The sequence below is a fragment of the Motacilla alba genome, chromosome 21, assembly GCF_015832195.1.
Source record: "Motacilla alba alba isolate MOTALB_02 chromosome 21, Motacilla_alba_V1.0_pri, whole genome shotgun sequence".
Taxonomy (NCBI): Eukaryota; Metazoa; Chordata; class Aves; order Passeriformes; family Motacillidae; genus Motacilla; species Motacilla alba.
The window spans coordinates 5,982,446-6,005,336 of record NC_052036.1 but is presented as its reverse complement, the minus strand read 5'-3'; the positions used below and the strand labels follow the sequence as shown (position 1 = coordinate 6,005,336).

The following is a 22,891-nucleotide window of genomic DNA, read 5'->3' as shown; positions in this document are numbered from 1 at the left end:
AATAATTTTACCCACAGATTTCTACTCATTCTGTTCAAAATGGCAGCATTTGTGTTAAGGAAAATCCATTGGCTTTGGGGAAAAAAGGCAGTGAAGGATTTGAGTGCAGAGCTGCCAACCTCAGAAATACAGACAGACCAACCAAGCAACATTATGATAAAGTGTTTATTCATTTTTTTTTAAATATCAAATTTTTTTACACATAATTTGTTGATAAACAGTCCCCAATATTAAAAAAAATCAAAAAAGAATCAAGTGTGTATTACTTTGGGCAGAACCACATCCCATTGATGACACACCCACTCCTCTCTTCAGCCGCCTGCGAGGCCGCAGCGTGTTCGGCCCACAAGAGTCAATGACACAAAACGCAACCAGCTTTAGGATTCCTGAGTATTGATTCCCTCAAGTTCCCTAAGTGAGTCTGTAAAACTCTGAAGCGTCAGTCAAAGCGTGACCCAAACCGCTGCGCTTTGGATCACGGACTAAGCCTCGTCTACACAGTGCAGGAAGAAATCTCGAGCGCTCAGAGGGGAATGATGTACATGAAACTGACCTCGTTTCCCAAGCTGACTTCCGAGAGAGGCAGGCAGAAATACCTCTGGATTTCTCCTCTTTGAATTTCTGTTAGAGTTCTGGGGAGCCGTTTGGCAGGAAGTCCAAGTCTGGTGAAGAAACCTCTAGGACCTGCTCCTCCTTTTGTTCGTCAATGGCATAGTTTTACAGAAAACTGATCTGAAGTTGAGCATTCAGCAAGTACACTTAAATATTGCTACTTTTGAGAAGAGGCGACAGCAAGAGGGACACGCAGAAGAGGGGAACATGGAGGACGTACAAGGTTAACAGTCCTGGAGACCAAGTATCTACATAGAAAGTTAAACATACACAGCAAGGAGGCAGAGATTGTCACGGTAACAGCGTAGCTCAGCTCTGTCCTGCAGCAGGTAAACATGTCAGGGACAGCCATCAGGAATATTCCCTCCTCTTGACAGAACTGCCCATGCCCAGAAACTTCCAGATGTTGGGATTCCACTAAACATCACCCCTGTGTTCACCTGTGGCCTCATGTACACAAACATGCAGTGACCAAGGGGCCAAGTGGATTCCTTCAGTATTTTTAAGAAAAAAAGTAAATCTCAGAGTCCAGGAGTGGTTCCAGGGCACACCCAGCAAGAAGCTCTACAGACCCACATGGGTCCCCACAGGTGCTGGCAGCTTTACAAAGCAGCTTCAGAGCACTGCTTTACACTCCAGAGCTGGACTGCCGTGGTGAAATCCCTTTGTTAAGAGATGTGACTTTAGGACACTGCAGCAGTGGTTAATGAGGAGGGGGAAGAGGAAAGAACAAAGTGCCTGATTTTAGGCGTGAACCTGGCTCCTTGGAAACCTGAACAGCTGTTGGTGGTACCTCTTTACCCCACTGTAGCCAATAAAGCATAGCACTCTGCCATCCCTCCTTTCCTATAAATACTCCCACTCTGTGGGCCAGGTCAGCACAGGGAGCAGGAAAGGGATTGCTGGAGGCTGAACAGAGGATGTGTGTGTGCATGCAGCAGAGAGGACACACGCTGAAACAAAGACAACTTTCAGACAGCGTTCGCTAAACACACATTCTTTTACATTTTATTTTGACCTGAAGTACTCACCACTGCCCCAATTTTATACTAGATCTTGCTCCTAAAAAAAAATTATTCACTAATTTAGCAGCACATAGCCATTCACTCAAAGCAAGGCTCGGAAATGAAGAGATTTAAATCACCAGGCTTGGACCTACTTGATAAAAGAGTTTTAGAAGTATTTATCAGCTGGGGGTCAGGGTTTGTTTCTAGCAGTTTGGGGAGAGTTACCCACGGAATTCTAGCACTATGGATAAATGCTTCCATACAGCTTTGGCAGAGGGGCAGGATTCAAAAGTTATATTTGACAAGGAATAAAAGTGAGCACTGAAGCAGATTGGCTGATGCTCTAAAGCTTTTATAGCATAAATTCTGTATACGCAGCCTAAGTCAGTGTGGCCATGAGAGCAGAGCCTGTCACCAGCTTGGTGCAGAGCAGCACCACTTGGGCCAGCTGAGCAATGGCTTCTAAAACAGAGAGAGTGATACAAGGGGCTAACACTGAGTGGCCAACACTGAGTGGCCAACATCTGCTGCTCCAAGCAGCTGGCAGTACATCCACCCACAGGCAAAGGGTGCAGGTTCAGCTCTCCCACATCCAAGAGAGCCAACCTGCCCCTGGCTCCTGTGTTATTTTGCTCCCAGGGCCACCTCACCGCGCCCTGCAGTGTGAATCAGGAGCAGATTCAGCCATCTGAAGTCGCTCTGGGTCTGGGAGCCTCATTGCTGCTGCTCCTGATGGTGAACCAGATGCAGACAGGAATGCATCTGATAGATCCTATTTCCTGCGGCTTCTGAGGAGACCTGCTGACACTGCACCCCTGTACCAGCCCAAGCTTGCCCTTCACAGAGGGGCTTCTGCTGATTTGAGGTGCTCATTGGAAGGAGAATATTAAACCAAACCTTCAGCAGGGGTAACTCTACCACCTGCCCGGCAAAGATGAGAAAGCTGCAGTCGGGCCCCAGTAACTCACTTTGAGCAGAGCCTCAAGTGAATCACTGGATGCTGCTCCAGACAGCCAAGCACTGCTTCCCACATGGAGCAGTGCCTGCTGCTGGCATCACCAGCAGAGGGATGTAAGCCAAACCTGTCTGGGAGCTCCAGGTCTGGATGGTACCATCCCAGCTCATGGAGAAGCTCTATTTGACAGCAGAATGCCTTAAAGCCCTTTATTACTCCAAAGGATCTCCTGGCTGCCCAAGTGTCTGAGGCAAATCTGACACCAGCACTCAGTGACAGCACAAACTCCTGTGAGGTGACAGATGAAACCAAATCGGTGTTGTTTTTAAATGCCACCTGCATAAAAACAGCCCAGCACACACATAGGAGACCTGCTCAAGCAACAGGGAACACAAACACCAGGACACAGGCCTGAGACAACCACAAGACCACATGGAAGCCATGAACAAAAATGTGTCTGGTGCTGCTAAGCCGTCGCTCCAGGTTTAGCTTAACGTGTCAAGTTCAAGACAAACACCAAACACAAAGCCACTTCTGAGATTTGCAAGTGGGACTGAATCAAAGCTCCTACTTAAAATTTTGTTTCAGACACGCCTTCCTTTCCCTTCCCCGGCCCTGACAGAGTTTTGGGGCTTTGCAGAGCATCACAAAGGAGTTCTTCCCCCTCAAAAAAGCATCTGGAAAGGGCTTCCTACAGCACAGCCTCGGTGAGGCCTCACCACTCAGGTGACTCACCAGAGGTATCCCAGAAGGCCACGATGGTTGTAACGCAGAAGCCACGTCAGTGCATTTGTTCCGTGACCCCTGCTGGGGAGCCCTCGCTCTTGAGGAGGTGTGAGATCAGCACCCCCAGCCATGGCATCCACAGCCACAAGGCTGACCAACCCCAGACATCCAGACAAACCACAGCAAAGCAGATTCTTCCTTCTTCCAATCACAGCCCTGCCTGGAGCCACTGAGATGAAGTTCATTCCTCCCCAGGCACAGGGAGATGATTTAGAGCTGCAACACACAGTTGGTTTGTTAAACAAATTCATCATTAAGGTTTAGCCTTAAACTGGTTGAGCTTGTTCTTTTTGCATGAGGAAAAACATGATGTGGGCAAGGCTAGAAAAAAATGTAAATACTCCTCCCCCCCCATCCCTACAGTTAATACCAGCACATCTCCAAATAAGTTAAAACGTATCTCATAAGTTTTGGTAGCACCAAATTCTATCCCTTCCCTTCTTCTATCCCCATGTTGTAAACTGGAACACACTGGCCCAAGAGCATCACAGAATATTCTGAGTTGGAAGGGACACACGAGAATCATTGAGTCCAACTCTAAATCAAAGCATAAAAGGGTTTGGCAAAAATAAGCATCAGCCTTCCCCATGCACACACGAAAACCCACTGCCAAAAAACCCCCTCACTCCTCTGGCAAAAGCCTTACACAGCCAGGAGCATCTACACACCTTTAGCAGCTGCCAGAATAATTTCAACAGCTGGATGCTGCGTTCCGAGGAGATGCAACACATCCAGAGTCTGCAGTGGACTCAGCGTGCACCTCCCCTCCTGTGCACGTGTGGCCAATTCCCATCACAAATTGCTTTGTGCTGGACAGGGCAGTGAGCACAGTGGCTGCTGCTTTTTATTCATAGCATTGGAGGTTATTCTAAAACCGTACATTTAAATAAAACTAGTAGTTTTAATCCAGTATGCATGATTAAAAGCTATCCTGTCCACACAATGCAAGGATGTTTTCTTTCCTTTCAAAGCCCAAATCTAACGAGTGAAAAAGAAGAGATGTGCTACTTTGGCTGCAAATAATGTAAAAAATCTGGCTCAACATTCTGCTCGCCCATTGTGGTGTGTAATTGAGATACTCCTGTAGAAGGAAAGGTCCCCCAGTCAGCTCCCTCTTCCAGAGTTACGTGGGAACAACGATGCTCTTGGCTAGCAAAATGAGAAGAGCAAGATCTGCGTTTCCACCCGCCTGTTCCAAGGCCTGGAGAGCTTCCTGGGGGGTAAAACCAGCACCAAGGATCCGGTCGATGTCAGCCACAGGGAAAGCAGGGGGTGAAGAAGCCCCTGCTTCAGTCAGTCTGGTATAGGCAGCTGGGGGGCTCAGCAGTGGTTCCTCACTCCCACCCAGCAGCCACGGACCTGCAGGAGCAGCACTGCCACTTCTCCCAGGAAACAGGCGCTGAGTATCCTGTGGTGCTCCTTCACCCGACGCAGGTGTGGAGGAAACAGGCGTGCTCTGCTCCAAAGTTGGACTAGGTGCACTCTGAGAACCTCCTGCCAAAACCTCCCTCTGCTCTGGGCTCTGCTGCTGGCCAGGGGTGGCTGCAGAACTCAGCACGACCTCATCGCTCTTACCTGAACCGTTCTGCCTCTCTAAAGCACCTCCCCCGAGCACAGGCTGCCCAGCACTGACGGGCCCAGTGCTGATGTGCTCTCTGCCAGAATCACAAGGCTGGCTCCCCTTTGCTTCTCCACCCTCAGACCTCATCTCAGGGAAGGAACAGCTCTGGCTGGCTGGATCCAAATCTTTCTGCTCACCTTCAGGAAGTCCCTTCTGCTGCCCTGCTGGCTCTCTCTGAACCATTTCCAGCTGTGAGACTTCTTCCGAGGCAAGGATCTTGCATTCTCCTTTCCGACTGATAACCAAGAGTTTGTGAAGCTCTTTCAAGGCTGATGCTAGAGGGAAACATGGCTCTTCTGAAGGTCTTCCTGCATCCGTGTCCAGCTGCTGGGTGCTGGAGGGGGAAGAACTGTCTGCTGCCGAATTAGCCAACTCAGGATACTCTGCAGGAATTTCACTAGTGCTTTTAGACTGCAGGACTTCACTGGTGGAAAGTGGATCACTCAAGGAGGACGGAGACTTGAGCAACTCCACCTCCATGGAGAAAGCCTCCGAGTTCGGGTTGGATATACGTCTGTTCTCAGTCTGCTGCTTCTGCTGCCCTGCTGAGCTCTGTGCTTCAGCTGCAGCCTGCTCCACTGCATCTATTTCCATGGAGGCTTCCATGTGCACATGGCTACAGGAGGCTGACAGTTGGAGACTCCCTTTCACATAGGAAAGACTTGCTCTCTCCAGTCCTTCTCTCATTTCCATGGGAGGATTTTCTGGCTGTTTGGCTTCTGCCACAGCAGGTTTCTCAACCCCACCAACACAGCAAGGAGGTTCTGGGTCAGTTGTCTCAGTTTGCTCCTCAAGATGTTCCTTTTCTGGCTCTTTGCACATCCGATGGTCTGTGGGAAGCTCATGTTTTTGATCCTGCTTTGAAGACAGATAGGCATCTTTATCCTGCCTGTGCTTGGTAGCGGTGTCATCCAAATGGACTTTTGTCACCTCCAGAGGATGTTCCTGACCATGGTCTTGTTCTTTAGCATTACATTCCTTTAAAATGTCAGCACTAAATGTTTCTTTGAGTGTCTCCTGTGAAAGGCAAGCTGGATTGGAGCAGGTTCCATCTCCAGTGTGCAGAGAGGGGTCATTATTTGCCAAGGAAGAGCTTTTGGAATGATGCTGTAATACCAGAGCATGTTCTTTTTCTGGGGTTATCTGGCGTTCAGGTGAAGAGTCAGAAGTCTTGACGGCTCTAGGATCAATGGGCTCTGCGAGGCTGGATTCAGATGAGCAAAGTGAAGCAGGGGCAGAGACAGAACGATCAAGTAACTGATTTGTGGGATTAGAGATCTTGGAATTTAGTCCTGAAGACTGGACTGGATTGTGAAACCCATCAGAAGCTGGTAATGAGGGCGTTTCCAGTGAGGTAGTTTCTTTGTCACTATTCTCTATGGGAGACAGAAGGAAAGGAGCAGTCAGGACACAGCAGAAGCACCATGAGCACAAACTGGAATGGGTGGCTCTAAATACCTGGTCTGTGGCCCACTCCAGCTGCAGTAAACACACACTACATGCATCAAGGCTTCCGACGTTCTGTTTGGATTAGGAAACAAACACACCAAACTCGTGTTAGCATTCAGAGCACACACCATGCATGGTCACAGTCCTGCACAGCTCCTCTCCTGACTGTCCGGCACAACAGCATGGAGGCTGCAGGAGCTCCTGCCTCCCACAAAGATTCTGCCTGGCAAATTCGGCACATCAAGGCAAGAATAACTCTGCCAGAGCACAATTTAAAGGCTGTTCTGTACTGCCTATGCCACAGAGCAGTCTGTGGGTGATACCAGACACTTGCTAAACTCTACACAATGTAAAACACGTGTCATATACCATACTTGTTTGTTCTGCCTTTGGATGGAGGTACTCAGGAGACACATTTCAGATATATGGGAACTGAGATGGCAACACAGTTCTTGGGTTGTGCTCCCAGCAGTGCCACCAGACCTGAGAGGAGGTGTCCAAACACCAGCTGGCTGCTAAAGGGAAGCGTACAGATTGTAGGGGGAAAGAAATCCCCCAAAAGAACTGCTGCCCAAGGCTGGGAAGAGCAAAGCAAAGGAGAAGCACCCAGAAGTCAAGCCCAGCTTGCTGCTTCCTTGTCCTCACAGAGAGCAGCTGAATTGGATATCTCTATCAGAAGCACTGAACACTGGCTGTAGTTATCAGGGGAGATTAAGTGACCTTATCTTGCTGACAGTCTGATCTCGCTGATGTATCAGCGCTCGTTAAATCACCCACACGACCTTTGCAGGAGTGCCTGTCCTGACCCCACAGCCCAGGATCACACACCCAGGCTCTGTGCTCTGTGATTTGCTGCCCTTTCCCTTCCCAAACTCAGTGGTCTTAAACACACACCACTGGTTCTCCTGGAGTCTCTTTTTACAGGAGTACTGGGGCACAGCTTGCCATGCCTACACCTCCAGCCACAATTCCCTTTAAATTCCACAACACGGCAGAAATCTGCCTTTCTGTCCTCAGCCTTTTATTCTCTGTTAACTAAAACCAGCGCAGTACCTGCTGTGACACCACCCCACTGCTCATCTTTCCTAAGGGGTCAAAGAGCTTTGTGACAGAGGATATGGATGAAGGAGGGATTCTTTCTGTTTCTATGTGCAATGATTACATTCATGTCTCTGCTCCCAAACCAACCCTTCAGGGAGGAAGCAGAACTGTCTTTTGACCTGCTGGATCACTAATTAGGGTATGATTAGACACACCAGGGATTTGCAGCAGGAACTGGTTTTCCACCAAGCTCTCCTCAGTGTCATCCTGCTCCTGGGGTAGGCACAGGAGCTGAGTCCCAGCTCCACCAGGGATATTGATCCAGCTAAAACCAGGAACAAACTCTTCCCCACAAAGTGCCCCATCAGGAATAAATTCCTCTCTGTACCAGGAACAGCCTGAGCTGTTTCTGGTGGCAGTGACTTGGACTCAGGCTGCCTGGATGAAAAGGTGTGTGTGGGATGAACTGCCTGGCTGCATTTCCTCCTCAGCAAAACAGCTCCAGTTTTGCTGCCAGGTTTGTAGATCCCCCGTGATCACCGAGTTCCCCAGTAGTGGGAAATTGGCACAAAAGAGCATCAAGCCCTCAGAGGTGAATAAGGATGTGGAGGTCCTGGATCTCAGTGAACCCCACCAGCACTCCACCACCACCTCAGCTGCCTTCCACAGATGCTGAACCACCAGCAAAGCAGCTGACAGAAATCATGAAGCTCCCTAAAGTGGACTTCAGGGTTGATTAAATAAAGCTCAAGGATAATCCAGGTGCATTCAAAACAAGCACTTTAATAGCCTCCAGGTGCAGGCAGCCACTTGTGTTGTACCATCTCCTGGAAGCCAGCAAAAATTCCTCCAATTACAAAAGAACACACATGTTGTGGGTAGCTGAGCTTCTTTGGAGCTGCATCACATTCTCTTTCTGTCCTTCTTCCGTTTTCTGTTTTTTCCTTTCTTGATTTTCTTGGTACCACCTAGCAGCAACTCAAGTTTTGGAAGAGAGAAAAAAGGTATGTGCTGACATTTTAGGATACAGCCAACAAAAGCCTATGGGCCAGAGGCTAGTACTGTGTCTAGAACTGTCAGGACTGTCACAGTCAATCTGAACAAGAGCCACTTCAGTTCTGTGCCTCGGTGTTCTATGGCCATTAAGTGAACACACCAAATGGATTTCCTATTCCCATAAATCTTTTACATTCCTCTAGGGCTCAGCATCAACAGAAAGTGTCCAAGTGCTGACTAGCCTGAACAAAGCCTCATGGTCCTTAGAACCATATGTGGTACATAAGCAGCTTGGTTTTAAGTAATTTCAGGCATTTTTCTGTTTAAAAAACTTGTCTAAAATGATTTTCTTGTAAAGACTCATAGTTTGGGTTTGCTTGTTATTTAGTTCGCTTTCAACTGAGAACTAAATCCAACCAACCATAATATCTGCAAAGCCTCATCCAAAGTGGAAATATATTCTGAAAGCTAACCCAGGCTCCAGGTTTTCACAGGAAAAGAACTAATATTTACACCTGCCGGGCTGTGGGAACAGACAAGAGCCCAAGCTCCTGAGCCTGACCTTTGGTGACATCAAAACCCCATCACAAGGTCAAACCCATGTTTGTGTTTCTCTCTGCTGGCTGCAACTTCAGTCAATAAACATTCAAATTTGGCTAGAAAAGTCATACATTTAAACTATTTCTGGCTGATTGATTAAAGCCAGACCTTCCTTCTGAGTTTTTTTTACATTTCTGGAAAACTTATATTCTTAGGATGGAAGAAAATTGGCCAAAGGGAGCAATAAATGCTGTCCTGTGCTCCCCTTAATGTTATCAACTTCATTATTTGTAACTAACTGCTTACTCTTTGGGTTGTCAAACAGTAACTGGGAGGTGTTACAGAAAAATTTCAGTGCATTTCAACTAGATATATATATATATATATATATAGTTAAATTTTAAATATGGGCACGCTAGAGCGCTAGAGTCTTAAAAAATTAGCAAGAAAAATGTTGAAATCAACTTGAGCAGCTTAAACCTGACCCAGCAAAGAGTTCTACGTGTGTGTAGGAAGCAGAATTTACTGCGTTCTTTCAGAGGAAAAATGAGCAGTAAAACTCAAAGGTCTCTAGAGAACTCTTGGATATAAAATGTTATCTTTAAAAGTTTTGGAAAAGGCTTAAGGAATACACCCTGAGGTATTCACAGCTTCTCTGGAACAGCAGGGAAAAAATAATGAATTTCCCTTCCAGCTAAAAGCTGAATTAAGGGAAGAGTTGAACAGAAAATTTGAGTTTCAGACTGGTTTTGGCTCATAGTTCACCTTTCAGCTATTTGGCTGAAAATAAAATCAGTTCGCTCAATGTTGCAGCCACCAGAACTCCACGTGGCCATCTGTGCAGCATTTGCATTCTAGGGACACTGGGAACAAAACTGCAGGAGGGTGAGAGTTCTCTTTGCAGGTCATATTTAAGGCTGAAGGTGTGAATCCAGCTTTTGAACTTCTGAGCAACTGCAAGGAGGCAATTCCCCCTCCAAGGGCACCAGCACCATTCCAGGGAAAAATGCTGAAATAGTGTGAATTCTAAAAATTGTCATGAACTTTTGTCACTGCTACAGCTGCTCTATTTTTACGTGGTGCAGCCAATAAGAGCAGGGTTTTGGGAGCCTCCCCAAAGCTGTGCTCACACGAGGCTGCGGCAGCAGCACAGCTGAGCAACGTCCCTGCCGGGCGCTACAACGTGATCCCGGCCACAGACAACCATTAACCTCCACAGCTTGAAGGCCAGGAAACCAGAGCAGGTGGGAAGCTGCAGGGAGAGCACCAAACAAACAGCTAACGGCCCTGAATGCCTCCGTGCAGGTTTTGCAGCCCAGAAAGGAAGAGAAAGTGCACTCAGAGGCCAAAAGCAAGAATAAAGCCCCTTCTCGCCACCTTTTAGTGGCTGGTGCTGCTCCCAGGAGCTGGAAGGGGAACTGCTCACAGACATCCTGACATGCAGCAGAAAAAAATGCACAGATTCTTATTTCAAGCGGGCTCCTGCCGGTACCTGCTTCCTCTACGGATTTCTGTATTGCCTCTGCGAGCTCCTGGTCGGCGATGTCCTCGGGCCGCACGTCGTCGCGGCCCGCGCCGTACGCCAGCCGCGCGCACTCGGGCAGCTCGCCCTCGGGCAGGAACGAGGTCTGCGAGCCCGTGGTGCCGATCACCAGCACGTTCTTCTTGAGATCAATGGAGCACTGCAAGAGAGCATCCGCACGTCAGGGCCTGCCGAGAGCCAGGCGGCTCCCAGGGAGAAAGGGAGACATGAGGACGGGCAATCAGTCTCCAACAGAACGGCTCGCAGCAGGTCAGGGTGGGCCAGGAGCATCAGCTCTAACCTAAGGGCCCTGTCTGACTCGATTAGTAATAAATCATTCTGCTGGAAAGCTCTGAGCATCTTTGATCAGAGCAAAAAGCTCCAGGCAGCAGCCAGACACCCCAGAGCTGTCCATGATGGATGTGCTTCCAGGCTGGAAGATAATCCACCATCAGCTCTCCCCAGGAAAATCCTATTAGGCCAGGCATTTATGTTGCACTTCTCACTAAACCTGCAAGAGCCAGGTAACTGTTTCAAAAGAGGTTTTGATACCTGATGCCTCTTAAGCATATCCAGTCCTAGGAGCATGTCCATGGGCTGCTCTTCAAGGATTGAGAAGGAGCACGCCAGGAAATCCCCTTCGATCTGCACCTGAGCTGAAACACAAGGCAGAGAAGTTCCCACTACAGCACGACAATCTGATTTCTGCTCTTCCACCTGGGAAAGGAAAGGTCTGGGAGAATCTGAAACCAGCACTCTGATGCACCATTTCGGTCACAGAAAGTGTGGTCCTGTGCAAGCCCCAGGACTGCCGTGGTCCCAGAATAATTATTTTAAAACCTGATGTGCCTGAGAACCTCCAGCTCTGCTTCTCTGACCCTCAAAGCTTGAGGGGCTGCAAATGGTTTATTAGAGCACAAGTCTAAGCAGCAGCAACAGCAAACAGAATCGATTTTACGGTAATAAGGGCAGTGTCCACCATCCAGAAAAGCTGCACAAGAGCACAGAGGGTTTTCTTTCCAAAGGAACAGCAAACACTGCACTGTGTGGGAACCTTTCCTGAGTAGCTCACGCTGCCCAGCAGTGCCACCTGAAACAGGGAAGGTTGTGGAGTTTCACGTTCACCTCGGGTTTTGCCCCCAGAGAACGTGTCCTCTATGTGTGCAGGAGCTGGGACTCCCTCACCGCCAAGCGTTACAGCATGAAATGAGACAGAGTTCTGTGCCCAAGACAAACAAACACATTGCAGATGCACTTTGATTCTACTCTGCAGGAGCTCCTAGCAATTACAGCACCAATCCCCAGTGCCAAGATTGCAGGAAATGCACTCAAACCCCTGCTAAAGCTGCCCCAAAAAATACCAGTACTTACCTAAGTGCACTCTGCCGATGATTTTCTGTGTCCCAACACCCTTAGCAATGCCAGCCCACCGCCGATCCACCAGCCTCATGATGTTGCACCTTTCAGCACAAGCTTGGCTCATGATGGTCATCTGGGCACCTACCAGCAACAGGACTCGTGTTAAATCCTGATGGCTCAGCACTAATTTTTATTTTCTCCTGGAAGAGCTTAAGATCTGGCACTCAGTGGCTGGGAAATCAACCCACCTGCCCCAGGGCATAAAGGCTTCCTGTGTCTCCCACTGTGCTGACCTGGCTGCCCACACACAGGTCACACTGACCGTTACTGTAGGGATGGAACAACCCCAAGAACTTCCCCTTGCAGGATGTGGGTGGGAACTACCACGTTAAAGGTGTGTCAAATCCCCCTGTCTGTAAAATGAGGTAAGACACACACACATGGTGGCGACCTTCCAGGCATGGAAGTCCCAGAAACTCTCCCAGGAGCCCTAATCCAGGGTGTTCCCACACTGCTTCTCCCAACAATCTGCTCTGCTCGCCCAGGCTGTGCTCAGGGTTCCGTAAAGTGCTCCAAAATCTTGTCATGCAGTGTATTATTGTAGGATCTGTTGGGAAAACTACTGGAATGTTTACTGTTGCCCTCAGTGATGGAGAGTGTGGAGAAAGCACCTGAGTCCACAAAGGCTTTCACGGGGTGACCATTGACTTTGCAGTTGATGTAGAGCATCACCACCTGCCCAAAGCTCTCGGGTGCCTCTTCCATCGCTATCGTCATGTTCTCTTCAATGTTTTGTTGCCTGAATTTTGTGACGAGAGAGAAAGACCAAAATTTCTGTCACCCAGACCTTGTAACATCCCTCTGATTCACAGACAGACCTGGAAATCCCACCTGCTGCTGCTCACCTTACAAGCACACATTTAAACCACAGCAAAGACTGCTTCCTTAGTGAAACACAGAGCTGGGAGCTGAAGATTGCTAGGAATGATCTCAGCTGAGTCCAGAGACACTGAGTCACTCCCCAGCAGCCACTGCCCCTTCCAACCCCTGCCTAACTCGCACCTCAGCTCCTGACAGCCTTGTGTTGCCAACAGGAACCTGATGTCCGTGTTAACCTGGAGAACTCAGAGCAAAAAAACCTGTGGACTCATTAGTCATGCCGAGGGTACACGGAGGTGTTGCCAATAGCTACATCACTGGAATCCCACACAGCAGCTGAACATTAAAATCCTCAGGTTTCCCTGGTATCTTTCCTTTTCCAGGCAGAGGAAAGGAGGGAGGTGAGCACAACAGCAGAAAGAACACCACCACAGGCACCAGCCCTTGGTGCAAATTCAAGCTGACAGAAAAAACGCTCTTCAAGAAATCCCTCACAGCCTCAGGATAATCTTGGAAGTGGTGGGCATCTGTAGTGACTGCATCCAAAACTGCTTTATCTCCCCAGAAGAGGGAAAAAGGCTTCAATTCTGATGCCATTTCAGTTTTCACTGAGTGGAGTGTGAAATCTGGGGATGGCTCAGCCCAAACAGCTGCAGAACCTTGGGCACATCCCCTTTATCTGTCCCTCATCTAAGGAAGAAGGGAAGCGTTCCTGTGCCCCTGAGCAATGTTTCACTATCTACAAATATCTGTTTATCTGGCACCAACACCTTGTCAGCTGTAATGTGAGAGCACTCCCACCACCAGTGAATTCTGGTTCTGACCGACAATGGGTCTTGTACCAGACAGACACTTTGTTATCAGGGGAAAACCACCAGCCATGAACTGACTCCAGGATTTACCGCTCAGCTGAAGAAATCAAGCCTCAGCCCAACACAATTACATCTGGAAGGCAGCAAGAGGGAGCGAGCTGATGAGCAGGATGCATTTCTGCAGAACCTCTCATCGCTGAATTAGCCAGACACGGAACAATTAGCAGGATGCAAAACCAAATCTCGAGGGCAGCTGCGAGGAACAATGCTGTGTTGCTGTGCAGAGCTCAGCTGGGAGACAGCACCAGCCCAGCTCTTGGGTTCAAAACACGCCCCAGGCACCGGCCTCAGGAGGAGATGTGCTTTCCACAAGTGCTCCAGTCTCAAGAGTGAAGCAGCTCAGGCAGCTCCAAGACCTCACATGCACAGACAACAGTGCTGTCACCTCATATCACACAGTCCCAGAATGGTTTGGGCTGGGAGAAACCTTAAAGCCCACCCAGTGCCACCCCCTGCCATGGGCAGGGACACCTTCCACTAACTCAGGTTGCTCCAAGCCCTGTCCAACCCTGAGCACTTCCAGGGATGGGGCAGCTTCTCTGGGCAGCCTCTGCCAGGGCCTTCCCACCCTCACAGGGAACAACACTCTGTGATCTCAGCGGGACACATCTCAAGGATGGGGTGCACCTCCATGTTCCCAAATCCCAACCTTCCCATGTGCAAAGGTGGCCCAGAGCACCGTCCTGCAAACAAACTCCTTGGTCCAGGGAATGTGCTTAGATTCTGCCTTCACTGGAATGGAAGCACAGAGCAGTTTTTCCTCCCCAGAGAGGACCCCAGTGCCTACAAGTCACTTTGGTTTGTTACCTTATGTCTTCTTCTATCTTGGCCTGTGCCTCAAGATCAAAGGGGTCAGCGGAATAGAGCCGGATCCTCTCCTGCTCGCGCCGGGCTCGGTCCTGCTGTTGCTCCAGCAACACCCTGGTGAATTTCTCTGCGGGAACAAGGAGATAAAGAAATGCTTTTTACTGGAAATTACTCTTGCAAATCAAATTCTGGCACAGCAAACGCTTCTTTTGATGCCAGCTGAGGAACAGACTCAGCAGCACACAGAAAAAAGCTTCCTCTGAGGGCAGCGTGGAAGGACCTCAGAGGATCAGTGGCAAACTTGGGAACCTGCCGAGATGAAAAGCAACTGGACAGAGCTCGCTCTCCTCATGTTCCTACCCAAACACTGCACAATCAAACTATATTTCCTGGCACATACATTTTTATAGGGAAAAAAATTTAAAAACCACACAAAGGCTAATGACAAAACTCCTTTCAAACCCAAGGAACATGGCAAAACCAGAGATTATAATCCCTAAAGCTGAATGCCTACCATTGGAACCAGGAGGTGTTAGCCAGGTCTAAATGCACATTTTAAGATCACAGTTTTTAGATTCCCACTTTCCAGATGGCCTCTGGCCACGTTTTACTATTTGAATGGGATCACGTACGTCCCCAAAAGGACTTGGCAGCCCATGCAGGTCTGCACACAGGGAAGGTTTGGGTTTGCTTCCAGAGATGCCGTTCCCAGGAAGCAGCTCTGGCTCAAAGGCTGTTATGTGCTCGGGGAGGCGTTGGGTATATTTGACTGTTGGATTTCTGAAATCAGGCTTCTGTACAGCAGGTGCCTTCATCCAGCACAGCCACAGGGCACGGATCTATGCAGATATTTGGGAATCCAGGCTGGAGCTGAGCTGGATCTGTGCCCAAACGCTGCCAGGAGCAGCAGTGCAGCACGGCAAGGGAAAACCAGCCCAAACCACTTCCTCCTGACAGCCCAGTGCGGCAATTTGGGACTGAAAATGCACATCTGGGTCAAAGCTTGATGTCCACAGACCAGGCAGAGCAGCAGCAGAGCCAGTTCTTGGGTGTCTTGGGCTTAACCTTTGGTTTCCTGTGCCAAGAGCAGCACCCCTGCTTAAGGTGATCAGAAAAACTCCCAGCGAGATGCATGAAAATGCCTGAGAGTGCAAAGAAAGCTTCAGCTCTGGATATGAACTAAAGGCAGAGTTCAAAACAGAACAGGCTGAAAATGTCCAAGTTCCTCTCTGGTTTCCTCTAACAGAGAGAAATCACTCAGATCTAACCCTGAGAGTGGATAAAATCTCCTGCTAGAAGCTCCTTCTCTTCATTTATTTCCCCACACTCAACAGGATTTATTTCCCAACTAAACATCCTGCAGAGGTTCAGGAGCTCATCAACTGCAGCCCAAAACTCCTCTCTTTTCACACCTAAAGGACACCAGAGTTCAAATCTTTCACCACAGGAAGAACAAGGAACCAACATCAGCTACAGAGGAAGTGAAGGACGAGGTTTCAACTGTGCCCAAAACACAGAGACACTTCCAAGATTAACAGAAACGTACACATTTATTACTATGACACCATTTCCTTGTTCTTTTCCCTCTCCCTTTCTGCAGTTCACTTCCACAGCACAAGATCACTATGGACAGAGCTGGGTTTGGAGTGTGCTGCTCTCTGCTGAGTCCCAGCTGGGATGCAGCAAACACACCACCTTTACTGGAAAATGTGCAGTAAGGAGCATCTCAGTGTAAAAAACAGGAGCTGAGTCACTTGTGTCCACAGACGTCCAAATTGTCTGTGCCTCTGATATTTCTGAGTAGGGGATATTAAAGAGGATATTAAAGATGCCAAGCAGGAGAAATACACCCAGAAACGGAGGACCTCTGCCTTGAGTGCTCCCAACGGGCACCTTTTATCTGCGCCATCAAGGAACGCGCAGCACATCCCGGCTCCTAAAACACCCGGGGCTGACCCCGCCCAGCCCCAAGCCCAGCTCACCGAGGTCCCCGCTCAGCAAAGCCTCGGCCAGGGGCGGGTTGCGCTCCTTGAGCAGGGACAGCTCGTGGGGGTTGGCCAGCAGCATCTCCCGCAGCAGCGCAGGGTTGTCCAGGCCCTGAGGGAACGAGGGCGCGTCCGGGGGCGAGGGGCGCGGGCGCTGCGCCGGGGGCGGCTGCTGCTGCGCGGATGTCCCGGGAACGGCGATGCTGCTGAAATCGATCCTGGGCAGACCTGAAAGGAAGGGCACAGGTGTCGGTGCTTCATGGTTGCAGTTCTGCTGGGAAAAGCACGGGAAGGAAGAGTTGCCCTCAGTGCTGCACGAGAGCGGATTCCGTGAGCAGCAGTTCGTGATGGAAGCGCAGCCACGTCCCCGGGTTACTGGGTTAGCAACGCTGGTGCATTTATGTAACTGGTCTCGTCTGTCTGCCCCATTTCTAATCCCCTGAAATGCACTTGCTGACTGTTTATTCCCAGCTTCACAAATGTGAATTGCTCATGGAGGGACTACAGGGCTAAACCCAGTGGCTCTGAGGCACTTCAGAGTCTCTCGGGTTAAAAAAAAAAAAGCAGGGGGAAAAAAAAGTAGTAACATTCCTGCAGACCTGCATTGCAGGTACCCATCCTCCAGCTGAGGCAGGACGAGGACCTCAGCAACGCTCCCACGCCCTTCTCAGCCTGTGGCACCTTTTCTAGGGATATTTTATGTCTGGGATTTGCTAGGAGCAGCAGTGGAAGGCAGAACAGAGGTGCAGGGCTCCACTCAGGCGTTCCCGGAGGAGCCTTTGGCAAGCACACATGATTAAGCCACTGGCAAGATGTGGCTTCTCAGGGAATCTGCCACAGGACAGGTTCAGGACACACATCCATAGAGGCTGCTCCTGGGTCTGAGCCATGCACGCCTGTGCCATCACATCCAGGGGGAAGGGAAGCAGTGGTTGTAGGAAACTCACACACCTTTACCAAGCTTCTTCTGAACCAGTCACCTCCTCACTGCCTCCACACTTCCCCCAAGGAACAGTAAAATGGTGTTGGCTTCGTCAGAATAAAATACTGAATCAGAAGCCCTCTGGGTCATTTACAAGCCCCCCTGACTCACCCCAGCCACGCTCCCCCTCTCAGCACTTTGCACAGAAGGTGCTAAAGGACACTGACAGAGCTGGTGTTGGGTAGGTGTTGATGAATCCCTGCAGGCTCAGGCAGAGCTGGCGTGGAGCCTCTCACCTGGGAAGCGCATGGAAGGCCGTGGCTCCACCGGCTCCTTCTGGCGCAGGATCACCACGTCGCCGTCCTTCAAGCCATAGGAGGCCAAGGACCTGTTGTTGTCGGTCAGCGGCCGCTCCGCATAAACGATCTGAGCCAGGCGAGCCACCGGCACCCCAGGCAGAGAAGTTAAAACACAAAGCAAGATGTTATTTTGTTATAGGAGAAGGAAAAAACCATTCCCATGAATCCTGCGGATCCATCTCAAGCTTCAGAAGGGAAGGTGTGACGTCCTCACAGGCCTGGCCTCAGGCACAGCAGGGCCTCGACACATTCTTGGCTGGACAATACGAACTTGGTCTTGCCAAAACCCAGCTGTGGCACCATGGAGAAGGGCCGGTCTCCCCTGATCAGAGGCCAAGATCATTAGAGGGAAGCAAGTCTTGACCAGGACTGTCTGTCCACATTCCCAAACTCCAAACTCCACGATTGCACAAGCCACAGGCATTTTCTGCAGCGTTCCCTGCCCCAAGTCAGCACCCACTGACCCTGGACAACTGCAGACATGCCAGCAGCACCAATCCATGTAGATCCAGCCCAACATCCATCCTTCTGCCTCTTGCCACAACACAGCTCCCCAGAATAACCAGTTCTACAGCGACCTTAATCATTAGCTCACTGCTTTCCACTTCACTCCAGTGATGCAACTCTCCAGACCCAGAGCACTCAAAGGCTCTGCTCCCAACACTGCCATCAGTCCATGCAGGGATTAACTTCTTGTGACTACAAAACACAAAGTCACATCCATATCTACTTTGACAACCTGCTTTAACAAGGGGTCCATAGACTAAACATAAAAACACTGAGATAAAGGTAAATAATCTCTAAGGAACATTTCCATGAACATCAGACCTGTAATACCTACAGAAGCCCTAAGCTGTGGGAAAGCCCAAAATGTAACATAAAGCTGGAAGAGACGTTCCCAGAAATGGTATCTGGCAACACGAAGGTTTCTGTGCTGGCACTGGAGCACAGCAGGACCAGGAAGATCAGCCCAGCCACCTCCTGCCCTGGCAGCAGCCCAGAGTATGGAGAACTTGGCCTAAACCCCTCAGGCACACGATCAAATTTCACTAATACCACTTTGTTTAGCCAAACCTCAGTTTCTCTGGAGCTGGAAAAGGCCAGTTCAGCAACAACACGTTTGCCACAGGTTGGGGCTGGCTGAGCCACGTGGGAGCAGCTTTCGCAGTCCTGGTGGGGATGGGCTGCAGCTCTGCCTGATGCTATCACAGTGAGCAGGATCCAACAAGGGCCAAAAAAACAATCACTACCTGTCTTAAGGTCTGGCTGACACTACAGACTTTCCCTGCTTCACTCCAGCAACTCCAACATCTTACACAGCAGTGGAGACCCATCAGGAGCAGCAGTGCAAGGCAGGAGGAACACAAATGGCCAGAACCTCGTGGGGCAGCAGTCAGACATTCAGAGAAACACACAGGATGGAACCAGGCACGAGTTTCCTGCCTCCTCCCCTCCACCAGTGTGCAGCCTCAGTGCTGCCTCACAGCCCAGCTGCCTCCCAGGGCCCACGGGCAGTGATTTGAAAGTGAGTGGCCTCCACCCCACACGGCACCACCGAGGTCAGCCGGTGCTGGCAGAGCCCGGCACAGCCTCTCACGTTACCGGCCTGAGGCGGTGCCGCCGCAGCGACAGCCAGCGTGTCATAAATCCCAGCTGCACACCCAAATCTGAAATGGCACATTCCCTGCGCAGGCACTCTGGAAGAGACGACTTAATCAGTTTAAGTGAGGCTTTACCTCTGTCATCTTGCTGGGATTGGATTTATGAGCGTTCAGCCTTACATCCCAGACAATGAATTAAGCGCCTGGCACTCTCTACGTCCATTAGCAGCACAGATTAATCCACCCTGACCCATTCTGCCCCACTCTTCAAACAAACTGATTGGATTTTGCTGCCTTTTGATTGTCTGGTTGGTGGCAGTTCAGAACCAGACACGGGTTCTCCTGGAGGTGACTCAGCCAGGGATGCAGGCACCGATGGATTCACTGTGCACCATGCCAGGTAGAACCTTCCTGTGGAGCAGGGAACCCCAGCCAGGAGTGCTGGACACCACCTGCAGCCATCAATCCAGCCAACTCCTGGGCCCATCAAATATTCCTGAGCATGGCACAGATGGAGGGCACACAGAGAAAATAAATGAGGGGAAGGAATGAAAAGTGGCTCTGATGAGAACCTCCTGTCCTCTTTCTTGGAAAGCCACGGCCTTGGTGTGTGGAGGAGACTGGAAAGTCAGATTATTTCCCCTCGCCTCGCCCCGCTCCTCTTATCACCACAGCCACCAGCAGCTACCTCTGTTATCTCAGACCTGTGCCCACAGCGTCCCTTGGACACCTCACAGCTCCCTGCCCCACCCCAAACTGCAGCACCCAGAATTCACTGCCCAAACCAGCAGAGAACAAGGCTGGTATTAGCCCTCCCCCACATACTGAGGGGTTTACTCCACCCTGCATGACCCTTACAATGAAATCCATCCTCTCGAGTGCCAACACAGCACCTTCAATGCAACATTTACCTTGGCTGAGGAAAAAGGGCAGAAAACAGCCAAGTTTGGTAAATGTAACACCGCCTATTTGCGATTTAACAATGCAAAATCCTTCCACACAAGGAGCTGCTTCTCTGATAACTTGTATCTTTTATAACTTTCTCGTAGAATCACTGAGGCTGGAAAAGCTCTCCAAGATCATCAGGTGCAATCCCCACCTTGTGCCCAGCCCAGAGCACTGAGTGCCATGTGCAGGCCTTCCGTGGACACCTCCAGGGATGGGCACTCCAAACCCCCCTGGGCAGCCCCTGCCAAGGCCTGAGCACCCTTCTCCCGTCAAGAAACTCCTCCTATGTCCAACGTGTTCTCCCCACTGAAGGTCCTCAAAACACCTCACAAACACCAGGCAGGAAGAGAAGAGAGAGGAGTGATAAATAACAGCCTGGCAAGCACGGCACGACGCGGCTCAGGATGATGCACGGGTGCCAGATGGATGAGCAGAAGGAAGGCAGAGGTGGCTACAAAAGCGCAGCGCTGCTCCCCTCGCCTGGGGCTGGCAGCACCCAAACCCCACACGGGTCAGCTGGGCTGGAAAAACTCAAACAAGGGAACTCCTGACAAAACATACACAGAGAAGTGACCCCTCATTACCCTAAATCAGACCCGGAGCTGCAGGTCACCATGGCACAAGGGACAAAGGTGACAGCGAGGAGTTCATGCTCCAGTTCATGCCTGGAGATGTCGAAGCCACAGCAGAGTCCCTCATGCAGGGGTTGTCCTCAGACCTAGGAGCTCGCTGGTGGCTGTCACAGACACAGGAGGGTTGCTGGGAACCTTTGTGTGAGGTGAGTTCTCCTTTACACCTGCCCAAAATCAAGAGTTTTTTCCCTAAAAGAGAATCCGCCCTACCTGGATTTCCTGCCCCTGCCCTGAGACTGTTTCTCTGTCACCACCAACCTCACATTCCAGAAAACAAGGCTCTCCCACGGCAGAGGGAAAGCCAAACGTCGGGAACCTGCTGGGTGAGGGACACCCCAGCCCCAGGGCTGCCCCTGCACCAGCTCTTCCAGCGCTAACTAATCTTGGCTTGGCTGGAAAAACGCTTTGTTAATTTAGGCTGGGAAAAGGCTCGAAAAGCAAAAGCCACCACCGCTAAACTCCACAAACTCTGCCAGGCACGGCCGGCGCCGAGAAAAGGAGCCGACACCGCCCTGCCCAGGACAAGCGGGGAGGAACGGCCAAACACGCGGGACTGAGCCCAAAACATGAGCAAAGCCCAGCCAGATGGCCCAGAGCCGCCCCCACACGCAGCCTCCCCCGTGCTTTGGCACAGAGAGAGCCCTGAATCCGGGCTGGAGGGGGAGATTTGCTGGGAAAACCACACGGACGCGCCTGTTCGGTCCCCACACCTGTGTGGAAAAAAAGGAGGAAAAGACTCAATGTGCCCTTTCCGCCCCAGACCGGGAGGGGGTTGATGGGATAAATAAACCCTTTCCCGAACATTTCAGCCCCGTTTCCCGGCGTTTGAGGATACCACGGGCCGCCACCTCCCCCTCCTGTTCCACTCGCTCCAATTCCTGCCCCGTTGAAGCATCGAATTCCTCCGAAACCTCAACACAGAACAAACCAAAACAAACCCACATTATCTTCTCTCTTTCAGCTGCGCGGCGGGCGCGGACCGAGCCTTTCGCGGAGGGGCCACGAGTCAGCGGGGGCTCGGAGCCCTCTCCCGAGCGGATTTTGAGGGAAAAGCGAGGAGTTTGTCCCCAAACCCCAAAGGCCCGCGAGGGGAGGGACCGGGAGGGACCCACCGCCCCAAACAACCCCAAACTCCGCACGGCCGGGGCGGATCCCGGGACTCGGCCCCGCGGGGCGCGGGGGACACGGCCGCTCCCAGCCCGGGAGACCCCGACCCCGCGGGAGAAGGGCCGCGGCCGCTCCCAGCCCGGGGACACCGGCCGGGCCCTCCCCGGCGCTCGGGGCGGGGGCAGGCCCTGACCTGGCTCTCGGCCGCCGGGATGCCGGACTCCAGCTCGCAAAGGGCGCGGAAGTTCTGCAGCTCGAAGTCGGCGTCCACCTGCAGGTTGAAGGTGATCTCGGAGCGGTCGCGGCGCAGGCAGAACACGGTGAGCAGCATGGCCGCCCCCGCCCGGACCCGCACCCGCCGCCGCCGCCGTCAAGCGCCGCCGTCGCAAAGCGCCCGCCCCGCCGGTCAGGCGCCCACGTCAATCGGGGCCGCCTGGCCAATCAGAGAGCGCCGAGCTGGAGGCCCCGCCCCCTGCCCGCGGCGGCCCGGGGGCGGGGCCGGAGGGGCGCGGTGTCACCGCCCGGCCCGGTGTCCCCGGGGCTCCTCTGGGGTCCCTGTGCCCCGGGCGCCACTGGCCACCGGCGATCCCCGTGTCACCGCCGGTCCCGGTGTCCCCAGATGTCCTCCGTTCGTTCCTGTCTCCCCAGGGATCCCCGTGCTCCTGGCGGTCCCTGCTGTCCCTAGGTGACCCCCGGGCACGTGCCTGCGCTGGGTCTGTGCCCCAAGGCTCCCCACAGGTCCCTGTGCCCACCCGCTGCCCCCAAGGCCCCGTCACCTTCATCCTCTCATTCACTGGTTCCTCTGACCCCATCACTCCCACTGTCATTTCCCACCTTCCATCCCAAAACAGCCCAAGAGCCACTCACTCCCTCTCACACCTCTGCCCCCCT

General features: G+C 51.4%; 1 protein-coding gene across 4 annotated transcripts; it reads right to left on the bottom strand.

Moving 5' to 3' along the window:
* Window positions 1–146: 146 nt before the first annotated feature.
* LOC119710485 (protein DDI1 homolog 2) lies at window positions 147–22,396 on the bottom strand. 4 transcript variants are annotated; one of them, XM_038159575.1, is made up of 10 exons: window positions 22,194–22,393; window positions 17,650–17,779; window positions 16,429–16,659; window positions 14,447–14,573; window positions 12,560–12,687; window positions 11,901–12,029; window positions 11,082–11,185; window positions 10,500–10,689; window positions 6,440–6,502; window positions 6,216–6,357 (listed from the first exon to the last, which is right to left on the bottom strand). In XM_038159575.1, the coding sequence occupies exons 1-9, from the start codon at window positions 22,329–22,331 to the stop codon at window positions 6,486–6,488; spliced, it is 1,194 nt and encodes a 397-aa protein (XP_038015503.1). In that variant the 5' UTR covers window positions 22,332–22,393; the 3' UTR covers window positions 6,216–6,357; window positions 6,440–6,485. The 4 variants fall into 4 exon arrangements, with proteins under 4 accessions (XP_038015500.1, XP_038015503.1, XP_038015501.1 ...); XM_038159572.1 differs by lacking the exon at window positions 6,440–6,502 and having other exon boundaries at window positions 147–6,357; window positions 22,194–22,396; XM_038159573.1 differs by lacking the exons at window positions 6,216–6,357; window positions 6,440–6,502 and adding an exon at window positions 8,235–8,449 and having other exon boundaries at window positions 22,194–22,394.
* Between the last annotated feature and the right edge of the window lie 495 nt (window positions 22,397–22,891).

Bases quoted from the DNA above. Each gene is read 5' to 3' on its own strand.
- LOC119710485 (XM_038159572.1), bottom strand. From the start codon at position 22,331: ATGCTGCTCACCGTGTTCTGCCTGCGCCGCGACCGCTCCGAGATCACC. The intron at 14,574-16,428 runs GTGAGCTGGGCT...TTGTTCCCGCAG, and splicing joins TTTGCTGAGCGGGGACCTCG to AGAAATTCACCAGGGTGTTG. The intron at 11,186-11,900 runs GTAAGTACTGGT...CTTGTGTTTCAG, and splicing joins CATCGGCAGAGTGCACTTAG to CTCAGGTGCAGATCGAAGGG.